Source organism: Gymnoscopelus microlampas (assembly GCF_963454915.1).
Source record: "Gymnoscopelus microlampas genome assembly, chromosome: 4".
In the NCBI taxonomy this organism is placed as follows: domain Eukaryota; kingdom Metazoa; phylum Chordata; class Actinopteri; order Myctophiformes; family Myctophidae; genus Gymnoscopelus; species Gymnoscopelus microlampas.
This window is the reverse complement of record NC_139941.1, coordinates 32,063,485-32,079,798: the sequence shown is the minus strand read 5'-3', so window position 1 is coordinate 32,079,798 and position 16,314 is coordinate 32,063,485. Positions and strand designations below refer to the sequence as shown.

General features: G+C 40.3%; 1 protein-coding gene across 4 annotated transcripts; it reads left to right on the top strand.

Moving 5' to 3' along the window:
• The first annotated feature begins 1,475 nt into the window (after positions 1–1,475).
• On the top strand, positions 1,476–16,093 carry LOC311044470 (uncharacterized protein). Of its 4 annotated transcripts, none has more exons than XR_014600700.1 (13): positions 1,476–1,598; positions 2,638–2,749; positions 3,593–3,686; positions 4,538–4,592; positions 8,624–8,764; positions 9,088–9,248; positions 9,373–9,471; positions 10,316–10,461; positions 10,820–10,991; positions 11,336–11,448; positions 11,867–11,954; positions 12,234–13,400; positions 13,899–16,093. XR_014600700.1 is itself a non-coding variant. In XM_084056080.1 (13 exons), exons 1-12 carry the CDS (start codon positions 1,487–1,489, stop codon positions 12,285–12,287), a joined length of 1,347 nt encoding a protein of 448 aa, XP_083912206.1. In that variant the 5' UTR covers positions 1,476–1,486; the 3' UTR covers positions 12,288–12,293; positions 14,582–16,093. The 4 variants fall into 4 exon arrangements, 3 of the variants coding, with proteins under 3 accessions (XP_083912206.1, XP_083912205.1, XP_083912207.1); XM_084056080.1 differs by having other exon boundaries at positions 12,234–12,293; positions 14,582–16,093; XM_084056079.1 differs by having other exon boundaries at positions 12,234–16,093.
• The last annotated feature ends 221 nt before the right edge of the window (positions 16,094–16,314 follow it).

Genomic DNA, 16,314 nt, shown 5'->3' with positions numbered 1-16,314 from the left:
TTATAATAGATGCTAGCTTTACCAATTCCTTCCCAGGTATTCCTTCCAACCAGCCTCAAGGCTGGTTCAAGGCCGCAGTGTGAATCCGCCCTTAGATTTTCTCGTGAGATTTTGATTTTGAAAAACAGAGCAAGAGCTCATCTTTCCAACTAGAACAAATAATGAAACACACTGCAGGGACATGTTTAAACCCCACTACTCCCCTTACATTGTGTCTTAATAACACTGTGCATATCCTACTACTCTGATGTTTCATTGGTGTTGTAGAAAATGTTGTTCTATGATGTCATTCCCATTCAAATCACACAAAAACTTAAAATGAACTTATTTTCCAAGCAAACCTGACCTAAACAAAGTTCTTTCACTTTGACCTACCTCTTTCTTTAATGCTGGAGAGCCTTCATTTGACACACTAATTTTCAATATATATTTGCAATGATGTCTAAATGCATCATACAGTGTATAATGTTTCAGTCTTTACATAATAGTATTCAGAGGTGAACCATATGATCTCATAACACCGGGTAGCCGTTGATTAACTCTAACAGCACATTCCAAAGTGCTAGCCTTTGGTATTAGGAGGATTGCTGACCCCAATACAGAGATCATTAACACTTTGTTGTCTTAACTAGCAGTTGAGGTATTTTCAAATGGACACATTTGTGATTTCCCCACTTAAAATTCACCATGATTACTTTGTCATTCATTCAGTATTTCACCAGATTCCACAACACCAATAACTTTTTGCTTATACAGATACAGTATCACAGTGAACCTGGTCGAATTTTCTTAGCCAACAACACATTCAAGTACTATGTACTCCTTATTGACAGTCTTACCATACAGTACAACATACACTGTAGGGACACCTGACCAGGCATAGATTATCTTGTATTTAACATCATCAATCATCATAATCATCATCATCATCATCCACACAGGGCAACTATTCTACAATCTTCGAATGCTGCTACATACAGAGTAACTACACCCTCTGAAGGAAGCTTTCATCTGCTATTCAGAACGGAAAGGTATTTGCCCAATCGAAGGGTCTTTTCCGCGCTTCCGTTGCACAGACTGTATGGCGGAAGCATTTGTAAATTGTGAGCCAACAATCTGTTTCAAGAGACTAGTACTACCTGTATGGAGGAGATAAAGGCATGGAGGAAACACAACTTCCTACAAATCAACAGCTCCAAAACCGAGTTGGCACCCCAATCCGGGTCCAATCATCTCTCATAAACGGCATAACTGTCAGTCTGACATACACTGTCTTTTGTGTGTGACATCCCTCCGTGGTGACGTTAATTCAATTGCTATAATGAAAAACAATAATTCCACGACAAACCTTGAAGTATCCTTTTTGCTCATTATGGCCTCAGGGGGGCGCCACATCTTCACACGAAGAGCTTGGTGCAACACCATAACTCTTCCCCCGATCGTTTTGAAATTGCAGAACAGGTACTAGTCGGTCCTTCTTTCCACAATGTCGGGCAGAAAGCCCCGGTCGGTGGCAAACCCTCTGGAATCTGCGATCACCACACCCAGTGAGCGAATTCTGAAAGAATGCCACAATTTGTATGTGGACAGCAAAAACGGTAAATAGCAATATGTGGATTATGATTCAACTAACGGTCTGCAATCATGAAGCAAACGAAACCATGCATAGTTGCGATGTTATGTAAGGTTACAAACTATCCAGCAAGAGTCAAGACCCATTCTAAAGTTTACTAGAACGCAAAAGTGATAAGCTACATTATTGTGAAGTGATCTACAGTAACGGTTAAAAACAACATGCTGCCTTCTGTCATTGTTGTCTGTTATAACATTGCGTTGACCCTATATATCTAATCCTTGCGACTCTAGCCGTTTACCCTGGGGTCTGTACTGCAGGCACCGCCTGTGTTCCCATGCACTGGCATATTGAACATTACTGCAAGGTTCTGCCTGTTTACATGAAGCAGGGGTCTTCAACGTTTTTCAGGCCGAGGACCCCCTAGCTGAGACTATAGAGAGATGAAGCAGGGAAATTCAGGGACCCCCCACTACATTGTTTACAATTGTGTAGCAGATTAAACTTTTTCATGATTTTGATACCATGGCTTCATTGACTATCATCAGTGTTATGTTTTTTTGTTAATTTCAGAAATTTAACCACTTAAACCTTCGATACTTAGTACTTGATTTGCTCCTTTTCAAGATCAGAGTACAGGCATTTACCCAATGTTCCTCATTTATTGTTAAACATTCACTGTGCTGTTTCACAACAACACCACTCCACCATCTGCATGCTGCTGCTTTAGTGTTTTTCGTACCAATCATCACACAGCAGAGGAACGTATTTGGTCAGATTATGCCAATAAAGCCCCTTTGAATTGAATTGAATTGAATTGAATAGATGGTAGGGTAGTACAAACTGGTTGGATTCGATTTTGTGAAAAGATGAGGCAAAGAGCTGATTGAGAATTTGACTTGTCAGTGTTGAATGCTGCAGTTGAATACCAAGGGGCAAGTGTCCCTGCAGTTAAGCACCACATGCTATGCTGCCCTTAACGTGTGTGTGTGTGTGTGTGTGTGTGTGTGTGTGTGTGTGTGTGTGTGTGTGTGTGTGTGTGTGTGTGTGTGTGTGTTGCATAGGCTTGGTGAAGATTGCCAGCAGCCTGGGTGTCCGTCTCCTACCTCCTAGAAAGAAGATCATAGTTATGATATTGGGGAATCATTCTGCAGGAAAGAGTTCCTTCATCAACTGGTAATAAAGTTCATTATCATTATTATGAAGTGATGCTATTACCAGGCTGCCATTACACACATACACACACACACACACACACACACACACACACACACACACACACACACACACACACACACACACACACACACACACACACACACACACACACACACACACACACACACACACACACACACACGCACACATACGAGTTGGTCAACTGTGTGCTGCTGCTACCCTAGACAGGCTCCCTCATAAAAGAGATATTGTATCTCAATCGGATTTTTCTCCTGTGTAAATAAAGGTTAGATAGATAAAAAATGAAGAATTAACTGAATGAGAAAGAATATCATCTAGACACATGAATGATTGCTTTGAACGTTTTATTACAACATTATGAAATGATAATGCATATACAAAGTTGATTTCAAACCCAGGAAAGCATAGCAATACATTTCTTCTTGTTTCCTACGATCTGGCTGCTATGGCACACAGAAAAGGCTAGCCCAATTTGTAGTTTGGCTGTCTATCCTGAAAATGTGTTATTTTCAGCGAGCGAAAAGTATACATCTGATGCCTCTTGTGGCTCATATGGGTAAGCACAATAAAAGCATATGGAGTGTCGGTAATGCTTAATTCATACTGCCTTGTATGACAGTGTCACACGCCAAAATACAAGCTCACATTGCAGATCTGCTCTTTTAGGCACGCTACACTGTTGTATGACAAATTATAAATCAGACTTTAGCGAGTGGATATTGCAGAGGTGTAAATGTTAGGTAAATCTCCTCAAGAGCATGCAATTAAACTGGCTTGAAATTGTCTCCTTCCTTAATTTAAATCTTCATGTTATTTCAGGTATGCTGAAGAACATATACAGAAAACAGGGGTTGCCATTGAAACGCAGGGGTTTACCTTCATTACAAGTGGCCGTAAAAGAGAATCATTGACGGTAAGAAGAGCCTTTAGCCTCCTGAAGCTTCGCAAACTGTCACAACTGTACTTAGTGTTCACCCTGTGAGGTTTGTAAGCCCAAGCCTTACAATCACAGCATCAAAATAATAGTTATTTAGAGAGAACCATGATGCAGTAAAAGTAACTACATGGCAATAGTCTTGTATATGAAAGCTTGTAGGAAGGCAATTTTGTAATTATTATTTAGTTTTTCTAGCTGTTAATTTGTTTGAACTATTATTCTCTATACCCCCATCAGTATTTCATATATTCAGAAAACACTTTTCTGTAGGAAGGAACCATATCTTAGCAGAATCAAAATGGTTGGTAAACAGATACATTGGAAGCCTGTGTGTATGAAAGGCACTCCCTCTCACAGTAGCGATGTCTCACTGCATGCCGCTCCTACGAGGGGCTGGGTTACACACACACACACACACACACACACACACACACACACACACACACACACACACACACACACACATTGACTCTCACATCGCACACAGCATCTCTGCAGTACTACATATACTAAGCAGGCTGGGGAACAATCTCTCCCCCTGTCTTCCTTTCTCATTTTCCTTTGCCTTTCTTTCTCTACCCTCCTTTGTGTGTGGAAGAGATGAAGATGAATAAGATAATTACAGAGAAGGACTGTACTGGAAGGATTATTGGCTATATACAGGAAGAGCTCAAAGCAGGCACTTCCAGCCACAACAGAGCACCTGACAACGGGTTTTATGATGTGCAAAGACGAGAGAAGATTCAGCTCTAACTGGCTGCTCACTCCAGAAAACTATAAATATAATCTGTCACTTGTTATTTCTCTCCCTGTTTTCTCTTCCACAGGGCAATGCAACGCTGCATCTCTACCCTCACTTCAGACCACTCCTTGAGTTCAAAGGTAAGGCGCTCCCCTTATTTTGAAATTCTGTCTGTGATTCTAGAAATCAGAAAATCTTAATTTTCACCACTTAAATGCTGTCATGAACATCATTAGAAATGATTCACTATTGTGCATCTTTGTAATAGTAGCGTTGATATTGGTATTCGAGGCAACACGCAGGCCTTTCCAGTCTATCCACCTGTTACTCAAAGCCATATCGGTATTCTTAAATGGATGTTTTATTGTACATACATTTTGTCTCAACATGTAGCCTCTGTGATATTGCTAGCCTGACTCATACAGTACCATCACACAACACAACAGAGCTGTTGTTTCAACTCATGTCTTATGTAGCTAGTCACTGTTGTGACTCCCTGGCTTTGGTATGGTTTCTGCCCAATGATGGTTTCAGCCCTGAAACTACAAAGCATTAACTTTAATGCTTATGCTCCCAAAACAATCCAAATGGGTGTTCATCACTGTCGTTATCAACAGATTCAGCATGACGTTCACTCTGCCTGAAAAGGTTATCAGTTCTTGTGTTGTAGAATCTGTTGTAACAGTACCAACAACAAGTTGGGTACAAGGAATAGCAGTATGACAGAAATAATCAATAGGTGATGAATGGAATTGAGAGGTGGAGCCAACGATCCTTAGTGAACAACAGAAATAACGTTCTGCTGTATCATCCATGATTATCTCATGGGAGAAACTGTTGGAGCTGCACCAAAGCTCATACCTAGTGCATGTTACAGACTTTAGGATTTACGTTTAGGTTTGAATCCCTGAATCAAATGATTCTTCTATAATTCACTGTAGCTGCAGTAGAGGCAGATATGGACTTGGTAGCTGCTCCATTTGTTCATTCAACTCTAGAGGTATTAAAATCTAGTATACAACTGCATCTGATAGTCTATCCCACTAAAGAAATGTTCTTGTGAGCTACTTGTGATATACAGCTGCTGTTGTCCAGAACTCACGACTGTCTTGGTGATTTGAGCTAGAGTTTCCGTGCTTCACCTTGATGACTAATGCTCAATACTGAGTCATAGCTTCAGAGTGCACCAGGTTTGTCACTTCATAACAAATCAGGCACAGACTCCACATTCACATTTACTCACTGTCTCACGCCAATGTCATGCAAATCTGTATATTTATATGCTAACATATAAAGGGAAGAGACATAATTGGTGAACTATTCATTCGCAATTTCATCTTTGTTAGTAGTGTCTATGTTGTCCAGCATGTGGTTGGTGTGGTCCAGCTGTACACTGGGTCGGTGGTGAATGAAAAATGCTTGAGTAGGAACTCTGGGTGTGCCTGCCTGGATGAAGTATCCGCGTGGAGGGGGCTGCACTGTACTGTATGTCGTCTATACATTGACAGTATGTAGATAGTGAGGGTTCACTGGGTGCGGAGTGCACACGGTATGGCGTGTGAGTCACACGCCCCATCGACAGCAGTGCAGTGGAGTCAGGAGGAGCTACTGAGAAATGTCACAGCCATTAGAGCCTGCACAGACTAGAGCACAGCGCCGACAGCAGCTCCACGCCACAGGCCTTTACCTCACCCACGGAACGGATCTGGCCTGGAATCCAGCTGCATCACTGGCCCGCTGCCTCTGGAAATACTACATTAGATATACTGTACCTGTTTGCCAGTCATGCTGGCTGAGGATGACTCAGCTGAAAAGAATACATCTAATATCTTTATCCAGTGGGAGTTGCTGCTGATTGTGCAGTTTGTTTGTTGCGTGTTGCAGTCCGAGGCATGTATGATGTTGTTTGTGCATGTTTGGTGTAAAGGCTGTATATACTATATATATATATATATATATACATATATATATATATATATATATATATATGTGTATATATGTATATGTTTGTGTTTATATAAAGAGTGAAAGGCAGAGAGAGAGAGAGAGAACATTCTTATTCATCAACTTTGTTGTCAAGAAAGAGTTTAGAACGTCTGCTCTGTTGGAATTGACTAATGCCTGCTATCATCCTTAGTCAAATGATTAATTCTGGTTTAAAGTGACATACATAGATGTGATTTGTATGCGATGTGTTTTCATTTGCTATGCTTAGTTTTCAGCCAACAAGTTCTTTTTTAGTCTTTGTCAATGCAGCATTATTTCAGCCTTTGCCCTTTTCCTCGTGCACAGGATCTCCTGTTCAGCCTTCTCAGTTACTCTGTCTAGAGGGACTCTGTATGCTCTAGTCATGCTTGGCTCCTATTCACCTTTAGCCACTTTTTTGGGGCATGTCATTATAGGTGAAAATCTTCAGAAATATATATATATATTTTTTTTTAGAGTAAAACTTAAAAAGATTGCTGATCTACTAGATCACAACGCGTCGAACCGTGACCTGTTGTGAGCTTGTAGATCAGCTATTTTCACTGTTTGTCTTACGATAAATTATATACACTAGACCATACCCGGTCGACGCATCCGTGGGGGGATATGCGCACATGATCTGGCAACCCGGGAGGCAGTTCGTCCCATAGCTGGGCAGCCCTGTAACCATGGCGACAGTGTTTGACACAAAAACGCTAATAAGAAGCTGAGATTTGATGAAATTGAAAAACGGGCTTCACAGTTAAGTTCAGATGGTAATGGTCAATGGCTGTGTGCAAAATCAGAGCAATTGGTCCAGCCACTGAGGAGAACCGGGTAGCTTCACCTACTCACTCACTCACTCACTCACTCACCACTACAGACGGACAGAGGTTACTAGAATTATAGTAGGATGTAGATCATATGTGATTTCGGCAGGCATACAAGGCTTTCTTCTATGTATTACATATTGATAAATATGTCCATAATCTGCCTCGTTTGTGATGTTTTTTAGCACTTGTAGATGTGTGTTTTTGAGCACCCCTGATCAATAGCTTCTGTGGACTGAATTAAAAGTACATGTACTGTTTAGCATTCTGTTATAGGAGTTCCACAGTTGGCATTTCAGCTTTAGGTAAGAGGAATGGCCAATTGATAGGAAAGATAGGGGAACACCCTTTTGAACCAAGGTGTGGATTTGGAGACAGATATATTGGTAGTGAGGCCATGCTGATAATAGAACCATAGGGGAATGCTAATGTGTCACAGTGGCTGAGGCTGTGGTCGCAGCAGCACAAGGGTGTGATTTGTACTAACACCTGCCCCTTGCCATGAAATACCCCCAGTGTCATCTCGGGCCTCTATCTGCATGCGTGTGTGTGTGTTTGTGTGTATTGAGTGAGGGTGGGGGAGTTGGGCTTGGGGGGGGGGTGGTGGTGGTTTCTCAACGGTCATCCTGTTCAGCTGCTCAAAGAGATGCGGGCTGTGTGGATGTGTGTCAGTGTGGAGCCGACTTCAGGGGACTCATGCGCCGGTGTTTGTGGAATAGTGCGACCTCACAGTGCGTTGCTTCACAGTCGTTCTTCACTGGCTAGCTTTATGTCCCACGCCCCACACTAAAGCTGCCAGTTGAAGAGCTGTTGTGTGTAACCATGACAACAGACCTCTCTCCGCAGAGAGGATGGTGGGAGAAGTCAGACCCTATGAACTGTTTCATGTCAGGTAGTTTGATCTGTGAAGGCGTGGACACCAGGGGTGTTGGCCTTTTGGGGATTTTCATCGTAGCTTACGGAGCAAGCTACGATGCATTCTTGTCAAATTTTCCAAATGTGCATTAGTGCCCATAATCAAAATACAAACATAGAGTTGTATAAACTGGACCAATATTTATTTGTAATAATTGACAAATTCTCATTTAAAAAGTAGAAGAGTTGACAGTATTCCTGGCCATCCCTGCTACTGGCTTCTTTCAGCTCTCATAGTATTGACTGCACTGCGGCTTCCAGTAACAAATAAACCAGTCATTGGCGGTGACAACCTTCAGCAGGGCTTCAACATGTTATTTATCACCCTGAACCATACTGAAGTGGGGTACCCTACAGTATATCTCTCTCACCCTACACAGTACATTCCTCAGTGTTAATATAATGTTGAGCATTTTACTGTGCATAGAGAGAACTGCATACACAGAATCTGTATACCCTAGGTGTTTTGGACTACCTGTCGTCTGAGATCTCGACCTCCAAACAGAAGAAGTTCAGCCTGGTGACATTTGTGGACACGCCCGGTTTGGTGGACGGGGACATGGTCTACCCCTTTGATGTGAACAGCGCCATCACCTGGTTTGGTAAGGCTTTATCGTTCATGACTTCTATCCTAATTCCAGTGTATCTGCTCAAGAGGCATAAACTGGTGATTGATTTCTGTCTCATCTAATGTATATACTTCTATATTAACTTTTTTTTTTTTATATATATATTTTTTGGGGGGCTTTGTGGGCTTTATTTATAGTTTTCAGTAGAGACAGACAGGAAACAGGGAGAGAGAGATGGGGATAGACATGCAGCAAAGATCGTTAGGAACGGGACTCGAACCTGTGATGCACTGTCAGGCTACATTGGAGCCTAGGTGCCCGGACCTAATGAATAATCTCTTCCCATCTCTGTGCAGGGGAGCAGGCAGACCTGATTTTCGTGTTCTTTGACCCCATGGGCCAGGCGCTGTGCAAACGAACACTCAACATTGTGGAAAAATTGAGTGAGACGTGTGCAGACAAGCTGTTGTTCTACCTCAGCAAGGCAGATGAGGCTGGGAAAGAAACAGACAGACAAGTGGGTTTGCCCGATATGTGCCTATAGTCTGCTGAACCTTTTCTAGGCCCCGCTTTTTATTTTGAACAGTTTGGATTGAGATCCAATGTAATGAATAAACCAGGCTGTGCTCTTTTATTTACAGAGGGTGATGATGCAAATAGTCCAGGAACTGTGTCGTCGTCCGGGCCTCAACAAATGTGGTTTTGAGATGCCCACAATATACATCCCTAATCCACAGAAGGTAAAACTGCAGGCTTACTGTACGTCCTTATTATTTATAATTACGGGGGAAGTAAGGAGTCACAAGGAGAATGATATAAATTATAACTGCAACAAATGCTGCCGACAACGCATGTCTACTCCCAACGTTTCTTTGCCTGCATCACATGCCGTTCACGTGACCATTAGAACATATATGTTTTGTGTTTTAGCCTCTAATTCTATTAGCTACAGTATACACATGTGATGATGACAATAACTAGTTGCTATTCATATGCTATTTTCTTTATACCTTTTTTGGTAGGATTTAAAGTTGTTGAGTATATTTCAGTAGAGTCAACCTCAAGTGTGTACGCATCTTTAAATTGGGTCTGAATTTAAGGTTCTTTGCTATCCTTGGTGTTGAATGGCCATTGATTATCTTGGAAAATAATTTATACACTTCAGCTTGTCACTGTACTGTGGATAGCCAAGAACGGTATGAATCATTTGTAATATGATTGCTGGGTGAGTTACACACTGTCTCAGGGGGAGCAGGGGTTGTAAACCATGGCCTTTGATCAGCCATCTTTGACAATGTCAGCCCTGGTCCAGAGTAATTGCTCTGCCGTCCCCTGATCAATGGCCGCGAGGCTGTGCTCTGCATGGTGTATGCCTCCTGCACAGATGTATTTTTGCAGAGAGTGCAGCTTCACGTCCTGCTAAGTGCACATGGCTGTCAGTCAATATTCCCATAGGATTTGTGGAAGAACTTTCTGTTTTTTCCACCTTAGGGCGCACATCAAATTTGCAGAGTCATTCCATCAAACAAACCATTATATTCAGCCATTCCAGTGTGTGTATAAGCAAAAGATGTTTCTGTTTAGCCAAGCCGCTGTGTGAACCAGATTGATGGGGTGTGTCAGACCATTGAGAAGACCATCAACCAGGCAGTTCAGAAGACTCTGAATCAGCTGGAGAAGGACTGTGATGTCATCTGTTCAACCATTAGCAACAGACTTGCCCAAGACAGGTAGGCCACTTAACAATCCTGTATCAGTGTTATCCCTCATATTAAAACCCTAAAAGCCCACAACGCGCCACAACGTGCAAGCTTGTAGATCGGCTTCTTTCTGTGACAAGATTTGGTGTAGAGGGGGAAAAAACAGAGATCCAAGTACAGAGCCAACTCGGGTCAAGTTTACGAAGTAGGCTATAGAGGTTTCAAGTGGTTAATGTAGTCATCTTTCTGCGTACTGTATATACCAGACGTATGTTTAATTATACACAGGATGCAGTAAACCTTCTGAAAGCATGATCCAATGCCCTGAATTGTCCATGTTTCTTTGTTGATTGCACTTTATATTAATTCCCTCTCTTTATCCACACAGGACAGATGTCAGCTACAACAAAAGTGTTCGTCTTCACTCCTTCCTGTGTGGAGCTCTGGGCGTATTTCTTCCCTTCCTCTTCATCCTCAGCTTCATTGTGAACACCTTCTCCAAAGAGACACTAGATGAACTTTTTGGAGAAGGGCTGTCCAGGATCCTCTCAGCCTCCACGGTATGCATGTGACCCCTATAATGCCTACACTGGACCCTCGCAGGCCCAGTTTTACACTCCCAGATTTAAATGAACACTCAGAATTGTGTAGCCTCTTATCCTATTCTCACTATGTCCTGTTTTCAACATTGTTAACAGTTTGCCGTTGGCTGAATACATTTACTATGTATCTCTTGAGAGTCTTGCAGGTGATATTACAGTTCATCATGGCAATTTGTAGCGAACGACTGCTGAGCAACATGCATGATGGGGTTTTGCCTCATGATAGTGGACATCACTGGACAATATTTTGCATAGGCCATAATCCCTGTGATTTATTGTGTATATTGTTTGTGTCTCACCAGGGAATAATGGTGTATCTGTGGGACCTGATCCCAGAAGACGGACAAGTATTGTTTCTAATCATCTTTGGAAGTTTTTGCTACCTCCTGCTATTCCTAGCCAAGTATTTTGCACGGTAGGCAAAATTACATATCCCTACATTTTACCCTACCTACATACCCTCACAGGGTAAGATAATGTGGGCAATGTCAGTTTTACTTCTAGAGACTATACAATTGCATTATAAAGTACAACATTTACAGTTTCCACTTCAATATGGTGTATTGGTTAGAACACAAGCATTCTCTCTCTCTCTCTCTCTCTCACACACACACACACACACACACACACACACACACACACACACACACACACACACACACACACACACACACACACATGAATATGGTAGTATGTGTTATTATATATATATATATATATATATATATATATATATATATATATATATATATATATATATATATATATATATATATATATTGTATAGTATCTATTTTATTAATGATAGTTGATGTGATGTTTTTCTTTCTTAGCCAAGGGAATAAGACCCTGACAAAGAAGGAGAGGAGGAGTCTGGCAGAATACAATGATTACATTCAGGACGTGGTCAGAGACAAGAAGGTTAGTGTCCTTTTATTGTTTTAATCTCGTCGTTTTTTGCTCACCAAATGTAGCTGAAGATCATAGTTTTTCTTTTGCTTAATGTCTGTCGTATGGTGGTGTCGCTTGCCAAAAATAGACGATTTACAAGCTCACAAGGCGCCGTGATGTGTTGTGAGCTTGTAGATCGGCTACTTTCGGCGAGTGACACCATAGTACGACAGAGTATAAATGAAGCATATGTTGTATTATATGTAATATTTGAGCCACAGAACTAACATTGTACATTTTAATCAACAGGGTAAATTGTATGATTGGTATCTGCAGCAGTGTGCAGCTGAATATGACTTCTAACCATGGGTAAGACGTTGAAAGTTTACATACATCAGAATTGGTGATTTCTCAAAATGACACTGCCTCTGTTTGCCACTGGGCATTTTTCAATGGGAGCCACGGGAGGTTTTGATCAGGTAATTATCACCTGCGTGATAAGCTTTAATCTTCCCAATTAAGTGCTCCCTCGTGATCTTTGACAAATTGTAATACAGTGATGAGCTTTAATCTTCTCATTTATGTGATCTCTCATGATCTGTGATAAAAATGTAATGCAGTTTAATGTCGTTATCATCTCAGAAGCAATTTAATTATGCACATGCAATTAAAAGTGCCTTTACTGTTAAGCACAGGATAAACTATGCTTATAATAATTTGAGAAATATCCTTATGTTAATTTTGTTTTTCAGTTTTTATTAAGCCATAGTGTTTCTGTTGGAAACTTAACTGTTTACATCTAGATCTTGTTCTTACTGACTTGTAACTGGCTCCCGTTAGCAGAATGTTTCATGAAAACTCACAATATTTTATAGTTGTTTTTTTACCTCCTCTGTTCAGCCAAAGCTGTCACTTTATCTTTACAAAATACCAGAATGTGTAGTACTTAACTTTATATTTGTATTCTGAATATTATTATTTTATGCCATTCTAAAATAATCAATACTGCAGCATAGAATGTTAGATATATGCATTTCCTTGAAGTTTCTCAGCAAAACTAATTAGGTGTCATCATCCATGCCATGATGTCCAGAAGTTCTCCCATGACTCCTAGGGCCCTATTTTGCACGTCTTAAGTACCAGGTCTTATGACTTAACTCTTTCACTGCCAGAATAAATAAATAAATGAATCCCCCACTGCCAGCGATCTTTCGATTTTCTTACCTTTTCAATTAGTCACAGACTATTTATCTCCAGTATGATCGATCCCCTGATGGTTGCTAATCACGGGGGGTTTCACTGTGGCGATTTCTTTTTTAATGTCATCGCGACCCCCTGTTCGCTTGTTATAGGCCGTTGAATAGCATGTCTCATCAAAATACATAGTAAAACACAGGCCTGGAGGTGTGGCCAATACTGTTTCACTATTTTGAGTGGCCAAACAGCATTGGGCACGTCTCCAGGTCTTAAGTTAAAGTAATACTAGGTAACGTTTTCAGTAAAACTAAAGTTAAATTGTATATCTTTTGTGAGTGGCAAATGTTTCACAACACCCACTCCAAGAATTTCACCCCCGAAAGCCTTTTATTTATATATTTTCTATTGAACGCCGTCGAGCATGACGTTCCCTCGAAAATGACGTAATCTGGCCGGAAATGGAAGCGGAAATCCACGGGGTTCCTGTTTGGCCAGGAAACTCACGCTGATTTTAAGAGATTGTATGATTTGAAGAACGAAAAAAAACAGAAAAAGAAAACACAGCTCACGGTAACTAAAGCTCCACTGGCTAAGAGAAACGATCCACAGATCGTATAAAACAATTAAAAGAACGCTTTTTTAAACACTTCCGTCTTCCGGTGAAAACGAATGGAATTCTGGGTAACAGAGGATAAACGAACGGCCTGCAGTGACGGTAATGACCAGCAGAGGCTGCTAAAAGTCGTTTTTTGGAAATTTGCACAGAACAACTTTAAGTGATAAGACCTGGTTCTTAAGATTCGCAAAATAGGGCCCCTATAGTGTTAAAACAATATATCCCATTTGATCCCTGTAATGTGATATGGTATGTTACCAGATATTTCTTTAGTGCATTGTCCTACAAAACATTATTGTCAAAGGAGAAACATTTTTAGATTTCTGTCTAAGATTAAGCTATGGCTGGCCAATAATTGGAATGTCTTCATGTATTCATGTAGCACAATGTTAATAGTTCTGTTCAACTAGTGAGAATTGGTTCGTCAACTGTGAACTCGTCCAGTGCACTGATGTGTGTACCCTATTTACTTTGTTGTGTGTCAAATTAAGTAATGAAAATAGCCAATCTACAGCTGGTAGATCTGCTATTTTTGCCAAATGTTCGCCTATTTTGGCTTAATGTCCGTCTATTATGACATGCCAAGAAGAGGGTTGCTAGGGTTCATGTGGTTAATTTGCTTTTGAGTGTACAATGGACCCGTAAGTGTCCATTTGTACATTCTTACAGTTAAATTAACTTTTATACAGAACCCTTATGCCCTACAGTGTATTACTTTGGATTAGGGTTGGGGTCAGTGTTATTATTGCAATACAAACTCTCTATTCTATCACCTTAGCTGCAATACCACATAATGCCTTCACTCCAGTGTTTGTAGATAAGATATATTTATTTCTCTCAAAAGGTATCGTTGGGGTCTTTTTGTTTTACCCAAATCAGGAAAAGAAATCCCTATTTGGGCTCTTCGCAATATTGCTGTAAATGCTGTCAGTTTCTATTGTGTATTGTGTCTGTTATGTCTTAATGTAGGATGGGTTCTTTCTATTTTTGTCTTTATTTAAATTGACTGTTTCAATAAGTTTGTTTGTGTGTGAATTTATCTATTGTGTGTAATAGTTTTTTAAATAGATTTTAGATTTTTATGTATGGTACAATGTCTTCTCAATAGTAGAAATCTTGTAATCCAGTGACCCTGTACCCTGTCACATCTTTCAAGATTAAATATTTTGTAATGACTCGTGTGTGTGTGTGTGTGTGTGTGTGTGTGTGTGTGTGTGTGTGTGTGTGTGTGCAAACAAGATTGAACTGTGGATGAAAAATATATACCCTACACTTAAGTCATTGTTGAAGACTTTTATTTCAAAGTTTTAGTTATAAAAATACCATTCCAAGCCTCTCTGTAGGAAGAACAATGCTTTTTAAAATGTTTGACTTATATCTTAAGCATAATTCATACTTGTAGGTTGTACAGCAGTGTTGCTCACCGAAAATAACACCTATTGGAGAGCGATGCTGTTGCATGACAAAATTCTAAATCAGGCTCAAGTCTCAAGTGTTTTGGAATCTTCAATGTACCAATGAGATGGAATCAAGCTTCTTTTATACCGCTAAGTACATTGCAAGCTATTTTGAATGAAAATGAGAAAACCAGTGAAAATACAATAATTGGCATAGATATAAAAAGCAACAAATTAATTTCTTTTTGCAAGAAGACCAACCCCGATATCCCCAGGCCACAAACCTCAGTTCCCTGAGTTAGTAACAAAGAACATCCCTATGGAGATGACAGCTATCAAAAATAACCTTCAGCAACTAATGCGTTTCATCCAAAGAAGCAACATCTATTTGTTAGAAAATTCATACTTCCATTATCCAAGCACTAACATATAATCAAACTTACAGTAGAATTTAATTTGTGCAATCTACTAGTAAGGCAACATAGGTCACCAATAAAAAGAGGTATGTTGCAACCCTTAACCACTTAAGCCCTATTTTCAAATATGTTCAATTATTTTTAATAGCTGAGTTGTGAGCTTGTAGATCTATTTCCAAAAACATACAACATTTTTGGGGGAAATGTGTATGTTGCCCAAAATTGGGATGCCAGGGTTAAAGTGGTTAAATGGAATTTGTTAGGTTTAAAGCTGTGTTTATACACTATCTGTGCCCATGTACGTACGTGCGTGTGTGGGTGCGTGCAAGTGTGTGCGATTTGGCAAGTAGTGAAAGGGGCACTCCAGCATCTGCACCTTTATGATTAGTCTGTTTATCTTGTTAAAAGTTGAAGCTTTTTTCACAAATGCATTTAATTATTAAAATATGTACCAATGTCTGTGTTGGGGTTTCCCCACTTCCAATGTCCTCTTTCAATTATTATCCTTATTATATCTGTTGCCATGCAGATGTAAGGACTGTTTTAACCCAGATGAGCATACAAATAAATGTTATTCAAAACTTAAAGAAAACAAATTCTGTTCAAATTGTATGGTCTTATTTCGCTACAGTGCATTCAGGATTATATCTATTTACAATGTTGCTTATACAAAAAAAGAAAAGCCAATGCCCATCCCTGGCTTTTTACAAAGTGTACAGGTAGATCATGCAGGAGCACAGAGGCTGAATCCAGTATTGCTTGTT